Source organism: Pelophylax lessonae (genome assembly GCF_965119305.1).
Source record: "Pelophylax lessonae genome assembly, chromosome: 10".
Taxonomy (NCBI): Eukaryota; Metazoa; Chordata; class Amphibia; order Anura; family Ranidae; genus Pelophylax; species Pelophylax lessonae.
Window position 1 is genome coordinate 46,281,293 of NC_138777.1, and position 16,664 is coordinate 46,297,956.

Sequence of the window (16,664 nt, forward strand, 5' to 3'; positions counted from 1 at the left end):
AAATATTTCCCAAGTGGATCCAAACAAAAAGGTGTGCAATGTCCTACAGTTAATGTTCTAAAGAAAGCAGCCACAACCACAGTAAAAATGCCTATCCCCTGCCAGCATGCTGCGGAGAAGGACCCTTGCTCATTGTGTGGAAAAAGCTGTAGAGGCCAAACATCACCCTCGAAGTTAAACCTAAAATTTCTTGCTTCCTGTTGACTGGAGAGCTCTAGCCCTGACTCAGTAGAGGTCGTATAGGAGCTCTGCAGAGAGACCACTATTTCCACACAGGGTTATTCTCTGCAGCATGCTGGCAGGGGACATGCTTTTCTGTTCAGGCTGTGACTGCTTTATAAAGAAAACAACTTTGAAACTTCTGGAATGTATTTGTTTGTATTAACGTTCAATTAGCCTTTTCAGGAGAAGTACAACATTTTTTTTTTTTCTTTTCAAAAATCATACCGAGCAATCGGCGGTGTTTGATCGCTTGGTTCTCAGTCTTAGAGCTGGCAGGGGACAGGTGCAGCATTGGAACGTACCGTTCCAATGCTGCACCTGTCCGCCGCCGGCTCTAAGACTGAGAACCAAGCGATCAAACACCGCCGATTGCTCGGTTCTCAAAGCTCCATGAACAGAGAGCGGCTTGCTGAGAGGCTGAGCCAAGTGCTGATCCAGGGTTGTGGGCAGATCCCGACTTTATTGTCGTGATCTTGCCCCAACCTGGACTGGCTCTGTGACTTCAGCCCACCGTCTGCTGAAAATGGGTCACAGGAGTGCAGAACGAACTGCACTCCTGTGATCCTCAGGGGAATTACAGCCAAACAAGCTTTGGCTGTACTTCTCCTTTAAAGTAATTTAACTAGAAAGGCCAAGATTTATTTTCCCCCCTTACCCAAAATTACACTGCCCTGTCAATTTCCTGACTATAAACTTTGGCTTTCAGATTTCAAACAAACACTGTAGAATTGCAGTCCTGTAGGTATTTCTACTCCTCTTAACTTCTTATGCTTCTCCACTATACTTCTTAAAGTGATACTAAACACTCACTGTTCTATGTCTGTATATGGATGATGGCCCTCTAATTATTTTCATTAAAAAAAAAACATCTAAAGTACCGGTTTCCCAATCAATATACAGCTGTCATGACATGACGCATATCTTTCCCAGCCTGTCTGCGAGGAAACATAAGTAGGAGGAGCTTCTAGTCCTCTACTGCTGGTCACGTGTTCAAAAAAAAAAAAAAAACTACCTTTGGGATACAGATTAAAAATAATATCATTAAACTATTTTAAATCATCATACAAATATATATTTGGAAACACATCTTCATTATTTTTGGCCATAACATGGTTTGGGCAGATTTCTGCCAGTCACATTTTGTGTCACGCCCCATCAGCCTGTGTCTTAGAATAACAGGGAGGAGAAGCTTCCATCATTTAAGATGTAATATTCCACTCCCACTGTGTTTAGGCTGGTTAGTGGACATGGAGGAGGGAGGGAGGGGGTCAGCTGTGATTCACCACTATGTATACGCCCACATGTGTGACTCTCTATAGTCAAATTGGCTGCCCAGATGTGATAGGGAGGAAATGCTCAGCATAGAAACTCACTGAAAACTGAGCATGTGCAGAGCTGCCAACACTGCTCTTCAAAACCCCCATAAGCATTGGGGACATGGACAGAAGGGAAGATAGAGAACAGCAGGATCAACCAGGTTTTTTGCAGAATACAGAAAAGGAATCCATCAAGCCTGGTACACGCGATTCTGATCTGCCATGGTTGGGACAATATTTTTTGTTGTACTGTACTATGTGCTTTGCTGAAGAGCAAAAATAAAAAATTATAAATAAAATAAATAAATAAATACATTTACTAACAGTTTGTAAAAATCAGTCACTTGTACAACTGTCCATACATATCAGGGGCTGATAATTTTTCATGCTGTGTTGCCTTTTGTAAGTGTAAACACTTGTATGTATTGTCAGCGTTTTCATATCATGTACATACTGTTCAAATATCGATTGTCTTAGGCCCCTTTCACACGGGGCAGATCCGTTTTTGACGGACTCCACTTGCTCGGGGGGAGGATCGCTCTCTTGATGATGGTCAGGTCCGTCACCACTCACTGTGTAGAGACGGACCTGTCCAAGTCCCGCTCTCCTCTATTGGGAGATCAGATGAAAACAGACAGCCTGTCAATTTTCATCCGATCTGTCCCGCTGGACGGATGGTGAATGTATTGCCATACATCTGTTTTCAGCGGATTTTGTCGGATCGGATGCCAGGGGGGGTGTCGGCTGACATCCGCCTCCCCATAGAACTCAATACAGTAGGTGGCCAGATTGGGCGCGTCTGAAAATCAGACAGGCGGACACGATCAGTTCCATCGTATGAAAGGGGCCTTCATTTTTAATAGGAGTTCTGTAATTTTTCACGTTGTCAGTAAATAATGTGCTCCATCAATAAATTTCCCATGTTTTGTTAATAAAAAAGCTGCGGGAGGTTGGCAACCCTGGTTAAGATCAGTCAAAGAACATGTTATGGTTGCAATGGGTTGATGTGTTTTGCACTAAATTATTGTATACGCATTTCACATGTTAACTGTATTGGTACATGAAAAAAATGGTGGTAGACCTATGTCTTCAGGTGCATAGGCATTTCTTCCTGAAGACCAACACGAAACGTCTGCCGACTGTCCCCTAAATTACTAAAAATGAATCTGTCACTTCCTTCTTTAATTACTAAATTTCAGATTACGTGAAAGATCAGATTGGCTGTAATATAACACTGGAGTGAATTCTGGGGATAAAACAATGCAAGGAAAGATTGACAGCTGGAGAAAGGATGTGATAAATCATACATGGCTGAACTAATGATACAAGGTCAAGCCACAAGGAAACGTAAATCTAATACTAAAATAACCAAGAGAAACTTTGGGCCTCGGGTGTAATTACCAAAGGGAAGGAAAGTTCAGGGTTTGCCTGTGGCAACCACATTCAATCTGTCATGTTTAATAGCAGTTTAGGAAATAAAAAAAATACATCTGAGCAACACAGACAATTCCATTCCTTCAGGTCTCACAAATCCGTCTGTTGTAAAAAATGGATTTTTGTAAAATCTTACCGTAAAATCCTTTTCTCTTAGCTCATTGACAGATGTAGTCCTCGGTGATAAAGCACCTTCGGGTTATGTTGCCTCCACAGGAGTAGGACTAGACAGGAAATAAAATGCTCTGCCAACACCCTAGGGGCAGTCCCAGAGGGTATATCCTCTCTCTCTCTGCCTCAGCAAATCAGTTATGTCAAAAGCAGTCTTTAGAGAATTTAACCCAACCCAACTCAAAAAAACAGAGGGGCGGGTACTACGTCTGTCAATGAGCTAAGAGAAAAGGATTTTACGGTAAGATTTTACAAAAATCCATTTTTCTCTATCGCTCATTGACAGACGTAGTCCTCGGTGATAAAGCACCTTCGGGAAGTCCCAGAGCAGTATCACAAATGAGGGGTGGGAAAATGGAAATCAAATCCAAATCTAGAAGGCCCAACCGGTGCCAACTAGAAGTTTACAATGCTCATCCTTAATGATGAGACTCAACAAAAAAATTTTCAAACAGAAAAAAACCCTCGAGGTAGACCACCGGTCTCCTCAAATTGCGGCCTGCAAAACCTTGCGGCCAAATGAGGCATCCGCCGATGCCATCACATCAATTTTATAAAATTTTGTAAAGGTATGTACCGACGACCAGGTGGCCGCTTTACATACCTGGACCACTGACGCCTGATGGCGAAAGGCCCAGGAAGTACTGAGCGCTCGAGTGAAGTGCGCCCTAACAGGGAACGGAGGATTCCGACCCTTAATAGAATAAGCCTGTACCACCGTCTGACTGATCCATGTAGATATGGTCGCGGCAGACACAGGCAACCCCCTTCAAGGGCTATCCGTGATCACAAAAAGTGAGTCCGTCTTACGAAAACCACTTTAGGAAGGAAGGATGGATTCGGAAGAAGAACCACCTTATCCCTATGAACCACCAGATCTGGGGAACGACAGGATAATGCGGCCAGTTCTGACACCCTGCGTAGAGAAGTAATGGCCACCAAGAAGGCCACCTTCTGGGAATGTAAGCAAGGGAATCTCCCTAATATCTTCAAAGAGAAGTTTCTGAAGAACCGACCACACTAAATTAAGATACCAGGCGGTAAGGGTGTGCGCACTGGCGGAGCCAGATGTCGCACCCCCTGGATGAAATTCCGCACCAAGGAATGATTAGCCAAAGGTTTCTTGAAAGAAGATTGCTAACGCCGAAAACCTGACCCTTGATCGTGCTCAAGGATAGTTTCTGCTCAACCCCTTGTTGCAGACAGACCAAAATTCGGGTCACCGAATAGGTCTGTGGGGGAAATCCAATAGATTCACACCATGCAATATAAGACTTCCATGTGCTGGAAGTCGCTTTCCTTGCTTTAACTGGAGGTAGGAATAACTGAAGCTGACACTCCCTTGTCCTTCAGTACCTGGGTCTCAATGGCCAGGCCATTAAGCCAGCGACTGTAAAGCAAGATGGAAGATCGGTCCCTGAGACCGCAAATCCTCCCTGAGAGGAAGTCTCCAAGGAGCGTCCGCGACTAGCCTCGCCAAGTCGGCGTACCAGGCTTGACGAGGTCCATCCAGAATTTCCAGAATAACTGGAATTCCCTCCACCTCTATCCTGCGAAGAAGTTCCCGCAGCAACTTGAGAGGATGGAAGGCATGCCGTAGCTGATACTGCCCCCACGGGCGATCAGCGTTTCTGCTGCGTCCGCTAGAGGATCGTGGCGCGAGCTACAAACCTCCGCACCTTCCTGTTAGGCCAAGGTGCCAACAGATCCACATCCGGGATGTCCCAATGAAGGGACAGCTAGGGAAAAAACCTCTGGATGAAGAGGCCATATGCGATTGGATCCGAATCGGGCTGCTCTAGAGCTGCTCGATCCAGTAAATCAGACAAAATCTGATCGCTCTCAGTTCCGATACCCTTATTGGTAATCTGGATACTATCGGAAGAAATGACTTCCCCTGGTTGAGCATCGGAGACTTCCTGGTCCGCTCGCTCAACCGGATCCGATTGTCCAGGGAATCGGAATTCTGATTCCATTAAAAAAGAATCTCCTTCAGGAGAATTCGGGTATGAGACTGGGTATACGGTACTGCCTCTAAGAAGGCCACCATCAGTCCCAGCCAATTGACGGACAGCAACATCCGAATCGTTGACTGAACCTTCTGGAGTTTCCCAGCAAGGAGAAACTCTCTTGCCCAGGATGTATCCAACCTTAGGCCCAGATAGTTCAGTCTCCTGGTGGGAACCAGGGATGATCTTTGGGAAAGTGAAAAAAACGCTGATGTCCTGCGATGATAGGGATATAAAGATAGGCATCCTATATGTCTATGGACGCCAGGAAATCTCTTTTATGCAGGGAGGCCACCACTGTACGGATGGACTCTATTTCTTCCCAAGTCCAGATTTGGACGCACCTTGCCCTCTTTCCTGGGCATTGTGAATAGGTTCGAATAGAACCCCTGAAACCGTTCAATGTTAGAAGGGCAGAATCGCACCGGTGGAAGTGATCGAAACTCGATCCTGTGTCCTCCAGAAACCAGTGAAGACATCCCCCCCCCACCCCAGAGATGGGTAGGGGCGCATCAGGCTATATTCTTCAGGCTTGGCTGAGCCGGACTCTTTGTTTACCCGACCAGCGCCCTTTGAAACCCCTCTAAAGGGGCTTTGGAGGGTTTCGCCTTATCGCCCGCCCTCGCGGAACAAACAACTCTATATGAGCAGAAAAGGAAGGTCCTCGTTAGTTACGAGGTCTTTTTATCCTAACAGTCTGTGGCAAGACAGCAGGTGGTACCGTCTATCCTATAAAGAGGAATTCCTCAAACGGATAGCACCTAGCCATGCGTTTGGAAATAACAGGGGTTCGTTTCAAAACGACCCCATTTGGGTAAAGGAAAATCCTTCGCCCTTTTGGTAGGCTAACAAGTACCAAAAAGGAATCTCAGTCTCAGCTACCTCTGCCGGGGTAACCTCAAGACTAAAGGTTTCCCGGACGGACACAACTAGTGCATCCACCACTCTTGTGCTATGGCGGAGGCAGAAACGTGCTCCTCACTGCTGAGGAGATATTACCTGAGACAACAGCCCCCTAAGAGGGACCTGCAACTGCATTGACCAGTTCCGAATCCGTATCTGAAGTATCTGATAAACAATAGGGGTAGGCGGGGGTCGCTACTTGACCCCCGTCCCTGACAGGCCACCTCCACCCGGGATACCAAAGACTCCAAAATTGCCGATAATGCATTAAAAACAAGTGGGGTACTGGAGGGTCCTGCGGCCACCTTGAGGGGATCAGGTGGGGATACCTATGCGGCAGGGTCAATGATTATACAAGACACTTGCCAGCGACAAAAAATGACAAAGTAAAAAAAAACTTTTTTTTTTTTTTTTTTTTTTTTTTTGTGTCCCCCAGTCGCAACAGCGCCCCTCAGTGTTACCTGCCTTTTTGGACCCCACAGAGAGAGAGACAGACCCCAAGGCTCATCCCTGATGCACAGAAGTTTTCATCAGCTTGCTCAGTGCTTGTCTTGTTACAGACAGGAAGTCTTTGGCCCTATTTCCTGGGTAAAAGAGGCGGCTCCGCCCCTTAACACGCCTGCCGGCTCCTCCCCCTGGCTCCATGAGGTGTTTGAGTCACCTCAAACATGGCCGCCCCCATGCTGGAGACACGAGGCTACACCAAAATGGCGGCCTCGTGCAATCTACCAGACAATGGCGGCGGCCTGCACAGAATAGCGGCATGTCTGCAGAAGGATCTCGGCCTCACAACCCTTCACGCTCATGGTGGTCAGCGTGGTCGGAGGTACCGGACCCTAGCGGGCCGTATGCGGTCCGCTGCTTAGCTGGAGGAATGATCTGGAATGCAGTATACATGTATAGATATCGCCCTGTGGCTACTGACAGGTAGGATACCTTATACTATCACAGTAAAGTTCTAGTACTGCCACTGACTACAATCATTTACACATCTTTACAATTAGATTGTCAGCTCCCAAACCAAGCCTCCTGGCTTCTTGTACACAAAAATCACACTCAATTAGGGGGATCTGTGACATGTTATAGGATAGAGGGGAACCCATCCTTACCATTACAGAGGGGCCCGCGTTCACCACAAGACCCGTCAGGGGGAAAGGGGGAACATACTACTCACCATACCGGAACCAGGCGGGCGCCAACTCCTGACAGTACCCCTCTCCACCGAGGTAGGAGGGCTGTCGACCAATACGGGCGCCGTGACTCATGGTCTTTGGCGTTTCAGCGAGACGTTTAACTCGCAGGGTCAGTCCCCGTCCAGTGGGACTATGTCGCGGCCGACCCAGCGCGGAGCTATGGCCTGCACGCGCTCGTAGGCTGAACTGGGGTGACCACTGGATCTCAACATCCCGCCCGTCGCCCAGTTCAGCTTTCTTGCTTGAAGATCTCACAGGAACACTGGAGAAAAAAAGCTGTCTAAAAAATCTTTTCTAAGAAAAAAATCCTGCCAGGACCGAAGATCCCAGCAAGGTATCTAGGTCCTTACTCCTGACTAGACAGAAAAAAACTGATTTGCTGAGGCAGAGAGAGAGAGGATATACCCTCTGGGACTGCCCCTAGGGTGTGGCCAGAGCATTTTATTTCCTGTCTAGTCCTACTCCTGTGGAGGCAACATAACCCGAAGGTGCTTTATCACCGAGGACTACGTCTGTCAATGAGCGATAGAGAAATAGGAGTTACAAATTCTCAAAGAGGACTCTTAACTAAGTGAGAAGTTTTATGTTAAAAGGATTGAAAACACACATCAGGTGAAATCCAAAACTGCTTTACCAAAATGCTTACAGGAAACCTATCCTTTCTGCTTATTGGTTCCATTTACGTGCAATATCCTCAGTGCCAGTACTGGGCAAGTCACCCAATGGCAATCCCTTCATTGGTAATTTTACAGTATATGACCTGAGATTCCCATCTCCGCATCTTGCAGTGGCCCAACCCTCTTATGATGCACTAAGTTCATTGTATGATACAATATATACTTCACAATAAGAAAACAACAAGAGAAGGGCGCACCGACCTTATGCATTACCACTTAAAAGTTTATTAAAATCAAAGAAGGGTAGCGTACAATATACTCACAAATGTAGCATATGAACAATCATATAGGAAATGGGCACCGCTCGCTTCCAGGACACTTCTCTACTGCTGGATAGAGTGATGGCGTCCTCAAAACCTGATGTGGCTTACACGTTTCGAAGGAGGACCCTCTTCCTCAGAGCCAAAATAGCAACTTTTGGCTCTGAGGAAGAGGGTCCTCCCTCGAAATGCGTAAGCCACATCAGGTTTTGAGGACGCCATCACACTATCCAGCAGTAGAGAAGTGTCCTGGAAGCAAGGAGTGCCCATTTCCTATATGCTTGTTTATATGCTACATTTGTGAGTATATTGTACGCTACCCTTCTTTGATTTTAATAAACTTTTAAGTGGTAATGCACAAGGTCGGTGCGCCCTTCTCTTGTTGTTTTCTTGTAGTGCCTTTTGGATACCCTTGGTCCTGAGGGGGGCAGCAAGACCACTTCATTTGTGTCATAAAACCGCCTAGAAGATTCACCTTCCCGCATACCACTCGAGCGCAGGAGAGATATTGTTATACTTCACAATACTCATCTCTGTACAATGTACTTTACTTTGCACAATCCATACTACTCCACTTTGTATATCATCCTTGTTCAACCTTTTTACCTCCAGCGGAATCACTAAAATAATTTGAAGGCCCCAGGGAACTCTTAGCTTAAAGTAGAACTAAAAGCAAAACTTTTTTTTTAGTTTTGGAATGGAAATGGATTAGAACCCCTGTCAGGTTTTTTTGCTATCTGTGGCCCAGTTAAGGAGATTCACCCTCTCGATTTGTCTTGTTTACCTTTATCATTAAAGGGAAATGAAAAGAAAATCCCACATTTTGGGTTGTCCCCAGAAAAGTAATAGAGGGGAAATTTTTCAATGGGGACACTAGTTCTGGTGACCTGGGGGCCCCAAGGGATTCCCTTAATTTATAGTGAAGGAATGTTTTGCGCTTAGTAAAAAAATTTGAGTGCAGCGTTGGTATAATCCCTGCTCCACCCCCCCGAGGACACTCATTGGTAGCGAAACATGTTGCGCGGGCCTAGCCGATGACTTTATCATGCCCACCAAGAGTAGTATTTTCTTTTTGTGCGATTATATTTCCTGGATTATGTAAGTGTACGCCTATTGGTCTGTTATGTGGGGTGTGTAACACTATGTCAGTTCCTTTCTGAGGTTGAATATACCATACATGCCACGCTTTTAACCCCTTAGTGTCTGGTTGGTTGGAGTTCCAGAGGACCACATTGGCTCCCATTGGTGGTGTCTCCTAAAGGCAAACACTCTTTAGGCATTTTTTTAGTCTCTAATGTCAAAAGAGATCAACATCTTCTGGGTAAGAGGCTGAGTGTGTTCAAGGTGGAGGGATCATGTGGAGGGACACCTCCCTGTATATTGTTTGGATATACTCCCATGGACTTGGCACTTTATTATATATTTTTAGCACATTAAACATGTTTATTATATAGTTTTTTATATGACATTTTGTGTATACATTTTATTGAAGCCTTTAGAGAGGTGTGAGTCACATATGCACAGGATATTTATGACTATGTATTGATTTATGTCTCACGCATGTTCTAGTAACTATAATGCACCAATTGACGTTTGTTGATTTATCTTTTTGGAAGTTTTTGGAATAGTTGGAAGCACACCTATACAATCAAATAGCTATTTGTCAGTTTTGTTATTCCCCCTAATTTGCAGGGATTTCCTCTAACCTAATGTTTGGTTATGGGACAGGAAGTGAAGGGAAATCTCGGCAATGAGAAAAAGATGGTGAAACAAAATCTGACAGGGGTTATAATCCCTTCTTGCTCTATTCAAAATAAAAAATTGCCTATAGTTCTAGCTTAAAGTTAGAGTAAACTCTGACTTTTAACTATAGGTAAGCCAATAATAAGGCTTACCTCTAAAACATTGTGCACCGTTTAGGAGATATTTACTGTAGATGCAGCCGGTGATGTCACCTTGGTGGCCGTTCCTTCAGAGTCCTGTGCCATAAAAGACGGCTCTCATGCGCATGTGCAGGAGTGACGTCATCAATGCAGCCGATGATGTCACCCTGGTGGCCGTTCCTTCAGAGTTCTGAGCCGTAAACGGCGGCTCTCACACGCAAGCGTGGGAGTGACGTCCTCACTGCTCCGGTCAGTCACACAGTGGACCCGTAAAGAAGATCGGATGAAGATGGAAGCACCTACAGCGGTGACAGCTCGGCCCTGGAAGGTTTCGTTTTCAGATAAGTTTAACATAATGTGCTAGTATGTAATGCATACTAGCACTGAATTTCATTACTTTTCAGGTTAGGGGGAAAAAAAACACCCAGCAGTTTATTACCGCTTTAAACTAATTCACCAGGAGTCAATGGAAAAAATGCCTCTTACATTGAAGGTTAGTAGAAAGAATGCAACCCACACAGAGACCTAAAAAGATAATTGGTGCAGGAACTATGGAGGCACCATCAAACGGGAGGCCAATCAGCCACAACTAAAAGAACCACTAGAAACCTATGGAGGGACCTTAGGTTTCAACAGAAACCTGGTTGAGAATGCTAGCTGTACACTATGGGTTATACACTCTATAACGCTCTACAATGTACACTGTGATCTACATTTTAAAATACATACCACTTAACTCCCTAAATTGTGCTGTAGTTTATATACTTCACACCTCTCCACTACTAGATTTTTACTGCTGCTGAATTAAACCCTGTGCAAAAGACACACTTTTGCTATTGTATAAGTAAATATATCAAGACGTATCCTAAAGGTAAAGGACACACTGCTAATCTGTACCTCTGTTTCTGCTCTTTGTGGGTGAATGGCATCCAGCATCATTCAACCCATTGGAGCTCAGGTAGGCAAGGAAACAACTCCTGGGGGTGCATCACCACGTTGGCCTGGGCTTACAGTACAATATTGACAGACCAGCACTTTTATCCGTATTAAAGACCACTCTGCTGAAGAAGAGGGCCATGTGCATCACAGAATCAACTAGAGGACACTTGAAAAAAGAGAATGTATTTGCAAAAATGTAAAGATATATGCAGGTGTGGTGGATTGTGTGCACTGCCTATAGAGTCCAGTGGCGGCGTGCTTTACACCACAGCATCCGATGCTTTGCATTGCACTTGGTGATGCAAGGCTTCGATGTAGCTGCTCGGCTATTGAAACACATTCCATGAAGCTCTCTAGGCACTGTGGTTGTGCTAATCTGAAGGCCACACAAAGTTTGGAGGTCTGTAGCTCTTGAATATGCACAGAGTTGGTGACTTCTATGCACTGTGAGCTTCAGCATGCGCTGACCCTGCTCTATCATTTTATGTGGCCTACCACTTCGTGGCTGAGTTGCTGTTGTTCCCAGTTGCTTCCCCTTTGATATAATACCACTAACAGTTGACCATGGAATATTTAGTAGCAAGGAAATTTCACAGATGAACTTATTGCACAGGTGGCAACCTATCCTGGTAGATGCTTGAATTTACTAAGCTCCTGAGAGCGACCCATTCTTTCACAAATGTTTGTAGAAGCAGTCTGCATTCCTATGTGCTTGATTTTTATTATACCTGTGGGCATGGAGGTGATTGGAACACCTGAATCCAATGTTTTGGAGGGCTGTCCCAATACTTTTGGCAATATAGTGTATATGCCATACTCACATGCTTGAGGACTTCGGAACTAAAAAAACATCTGTGCCCATGAAGCCATAAGAAGTTTTTATGACATTTAAGGACAAATGGTAAAAAGGTTTTAGTCCTTATTGAGAACAAAACTCATTTACAATGAGAGCAATGCTGTACAATGAGAGCAAAGATGTGACTTCCTTTTCAGAAATCTCATTAAGAAAAGTTGCCCACTGTCAATGTAATACATCCATTAAAGTGGCTTCTGTCGGACACGCATGCTGGAAAACCCGCAGCCGTCAAACTCCCAAACAGCGCTCTGAGCCATTGGTAGAGAGAGCTGATCAGAGTGTTCTGGCGGGGGGTGTCCCCCTGTCAGAACGCATTTACCTGTCAAAAAAGTTGGATGTTCAGGGTGACATTTGCGTTTACTACATAAGCAAGGGCAGCTTTGTTCAGAATTTTAAAGTGGTAAACCCTCACATATACCCTTATTCTCAGATTATACACAGAGATGAAACAAATCCTCCATCCTCCTTCATAGATTTTATTTGTATATTTGCTGTCTTCCCCTTTCTACATTCTTTGAAAAGTGCAGATTGAGTTAGAAATCTTTCTTCATCTTTAGGCAGCACATTGAGGTGGGTGGGGAGACTGGACTTACACTGTGTGAGAGCTGATTGGAGGAAAGGGACACACCCCCCTCCACATAGGCAGAGGAACGAAGGAACATGTAGAGCTGTAGTCTGAATAGACAAGCTCCCTGGTTATCTTCCTCCCTGACACAAATTTCCAGCTCATATTATCTCATGTGTCGAAGAACTTGTAAGAAGTGACTCATGTCGATAACAGGGGAACAAGAGGAACAGCACTTAAGCCAGGTACACACGAGGCCAAAGTCGGGAGACAGAGGCCGGTTTTAAAAAGTTTTAAAAAAATGGCCGACAATCGTCCGTGTGTATGACGGTCTGCTTCTGTTGGACGTGGATGATGGAAAACCAGCAATCAACCGACTCCGTCCTGATCAGTGTTCGCAGCCAATGGCAGAGAGCGCTGATCAGAGTGTTCTGGCAGGAGGACTGTCACCCTGTCAGAACACAAAAGCTCAGCTGGGGAGATTGCTGAACTAACATGGTTAGTACAGCAGCTCCGACCGGAGCTGTCAGGTTTTTCTTGTGCAACCCAAAAAAAACTGTTAGTGTGTACCAAGCTTTAGAGCTTTGGAGAGAGATAAGTAGACACTACAGATATATGTGCTTAGTTCAAATTTCAGGAAAGGGGTTTACAACCACTTTAAGTCTAACACAGGATAAAGCAACAAAAATATGTCAATTGTTGTATAGAGTTGGGTACTTTTATATTTTGGATAAATTGTAGTGATTTCATTAAAAAAAAAAATTATTATTTTTTTTACTGGCACTTTAAAGAAAACATAACTGATAAATTGTAAACAAGCCATTGACATTCCCATCATGTGTTCATTTCAGATGGCCATATTGCCTCATTATAGGATGAAGAATTCATAAAATCCCTCTTAAGCGGACAAAGCTTTAGATTACTGAACCCCCCACTGCGAGATTGTCAGTGCAGATGGAAGCCACATCAAAGCATCTCATCTACCAGCAATGTATAAATAATAACCTCCCCCCACCCTCGCATTGTCTCCCTCTTCTTACCTCCATTCTTAGCGATTGTCCTGAAGCATCTCCAGAAGAGTCGTAGAAAGGACGCCCGGTTATGAGGGGTGCACTGAACAAAGGAGTAATCTCTGAACAGGACATGGGTGCCCTGAGACACACTGGAGAAACTACAGGGGAAGAGAAACAGACACGGGTCAGCCGATGAGGAAAGTGATACAAAGTACTTTTTTTAACTGCTTAAAGAATTAGTGAAGTCAGCTAAAGCAAAGGGCAATATATGGTTAAAAATACATTTTTAAAGCTGTAATAAAAAAAAAGAAATATATATATATATATATATATATATATATATATATATATATATATATATATATATTTTTTTTTTTTAATTAGATAAAACATTTATATACGTTATTTTTTCCCCCATGGTCATATGCCTACATTGCCTTCCCTTCCTATCCTTCTTGGGGGGGTGGGGGCGGTGATGGGTGATGTATTCCCATTGCTTGAGGACAGGAAGCAGAATGAGCACAAGAACAGTGGGAAGAGCTGCTGTCAATCAAGTAGAGCAAGACTGGCAGCAAATCTGACTATGGGACTACAGCCATGCAGTGTGTCTACATGGTGTCCTGAAGCTCCAATCAGCAAGCTCGGGGATGCAAACTGACCACACACATCATGGTGGTTAGAGTGTTCCTTTAATATCTTTCAGAAGAAGTAAACCTCTGTATACTGATTCCATTTCATTTGATCATCCTCTAGTTGTGTTAAACTAATAGGGGGGGGGGGGGTGTTGTGGCGCCATTTTATTACTTATATACCTTAACTATAGTATATATTTTATATGCAGCCCAAGAAAATTTCTTTACACTCAATGTGGCCCAGAGAAGCCAAAAGGTTGGACACCCATGCTCTATGTCAGGGGTTTCCAAACTTCGGCCCTCCAGTTGTTCAGGAACTACAAATCCCCTCATGCCTAGTCATGTCTGTGAATGTCAGAGTTTTACAATGCCTCATGGGACGTGTAGTTCTGCAACAGCTGGAGGGCCGTAGTTTGGAGATCCCTGCTCTATGTGAACAGCTTTACCACGGATGCCTGTATATTTAGATGCCCCGTTTTAATCATCAACCATGTGAGTTGCTAAGAGCCCATTCAGACTAGCGCGACGCGACTTTGGGGGGGCGACCTGTGAAGTCGCGTGCACCGCGACTTCGGAGCGACTTGCAGAGACTTCACATAATGGAAGTCTATGCAAGTCGCTCCGAGGTCGCCCCAAAGTAGTACAGGACCCTTTTTCTAAGTCGGAGTGACTTGTGTCGCTCCTATTAGAACGGGTCCTGTGCTAATCAATGGACCGCGACATACCGCGACTTGTCAGGCTGACAAGTCACCTGACAAGTCGCGCTAATGTGAATGGGCTCTTAATGTTGTATTTTCATTAAATGTAACCATATTGCTACACTTATAGAGGCGCCTCTCTTCTCTTTTTTACTCTTTTGTGATGTGATGCTACTTGTATATCAAGACATCGCACATTGCTTGTTTATCAAGTCAAATTTATTTAAAAATTTTGCTTGTCTTGCAAAACGCTCTCAAACCAAGTTACTTGCAATCCAAGGCTTTACTGTAAAGCGATTCTGGAACATATGCAAGCAGCTGTATATATAAAAAAAAAAAAAGGTAAATGAGCATTTTCCCTTAAGACGGAAAACACTTTCATCTTTGACTAGCAAGAGCATAGCCATTTGTTATTAGATTAGTGGAGCAGCTTTGGCACACAGTGTACAAAAGCCAGATATTTCATGCCAGATCTGTACTTTGGACAGGAATTTCAGTCTTTCCTTCCTAAGATCTGCCTGCCAAACCCGAGAGTTACCTTGTTATCAGCAAATGTACTTGTGGAATACAATTCCTAGACACCTGCATCGCTCAGGACACAGAGATACGCAGTGTACTGTGATAGGAGGACAGGAAAAAAAAAAAAAGCATTGCATGTACAACGTGCCCTGTGCAGCTACCCGTGCCCCAGGCATAGGAACGCCTTTCAAAAAGCACCATTGTCTCTGAGTGTTTTGAAATTAGGAGTGGGCACTCCGCCAGGGCAGGAGAATCATTTGAGCAATCCCAGGAACCTGTAGACATGTAACATAAAAGGTCATGGGATGCCAGGTACCAAGTCTTACTCAAACCTCTGCGCCAAGCCAACAAGTCTTGACTTTTTCTCCTAACAGAAAATAGGCGTTCAACCGCCGGTTCCCCTCCAGGAGGAACAAGCAACATGGAGATACAAAGCGCAGCAAATTATCATGAGACTGAAACAAAACAAGGACACCACACAAATAACAAAAACACAGCAATCAAACACTCAACACCGAGAAGACAATCGATAATTCATTCTCTATAAACACAACAACGCAGCTTGTGTCAGATCAAGGAATAATTCTCATCCACGAGAACAGCCGCTACTCAAGACACGTCAATCGCAAAATACATTATAGAATAATTCTACTAATCAAATTTAAAGTGGCCACAAAATCGAAGTGGAACTACAGTATAAGCAAAAAAAAAGATAAAAGACATATATGACGCAATCTGGCAGTAGCGTTAACACAGCAGTTTTTGTTGTTCTGTGTCCCCCCCCCCCCCCCCCGTAACCTAATTGTATTATCTGTTGATCCTTCCAGTAGATCTGCGATCTTCCAGCACTTTCACCCCCCTTACTGCCCAGGCCAATTTTTAGATTTCAGCATTGTCACACTTTTGACACATTGTCACATCGTGCAACACTGTACCCAAACAACATTTTTATAATTTTTTTGAGAAAGATAGAACTTTCTTTTGGTGGTATTTAATCACCACTAGGTTTTTCCATTTTTTTGCTAAACAAATGAAAATAGACCAAACATTTAAAAAAAAAAAAAAAAAAAGTTTTTCTTAGTAAATTTTCTAAATAACGGAATTTTTGTAAAATCTTACCGTAAAATTCCTTTCTCTGAGTCCTCTGACAGTCGCCGCCCACTCATTCAGTCTTCACCAATGGGTATGCTTGCTCCTATGGATAAGAGGTCAATACCCATTGGTGAAGACTGAATGAGTGGGCGGCGACTGTCAGAGGACGTAAGAGAAAAGTAATTTTTCTCCTTCACTGATGTGCGCTGATGAGGCTGCACTGATAGGCTGCACGGATATGTGGCACTGATGGGCGCTGACAGACAGCACTGGTGGCCACTG

At 44.3% G+C, this 16,664-nt stretch overlaps 1 protein-coding gene across 2 annotated transcripts in view; it reads right to left on the reverse strand.

The window, feature by feature from the left end:
- The window catches only part of CSTPP1 (centriolar satellite-associated tubulin polyglutamylase complex regulator 1), a 244,201-nt gene that overhangs the window by 88,274 nt on the left and 139,263 nt on the right, over positions 1-16,664 (reverse strand). For both annotated transcript variants that reach the window (XM_082271144.1, XM_082271145.1), the window contains exon 3: positions 13,469-13,599. In XM_082271144.1, coding sequence (XP_082127270.1) covers positions 13,469-13,599 — 131 coding nt within the window. The remainder of the gene's footprint in view (positions 1-13,468; positions 13,600-16,664) is intronic.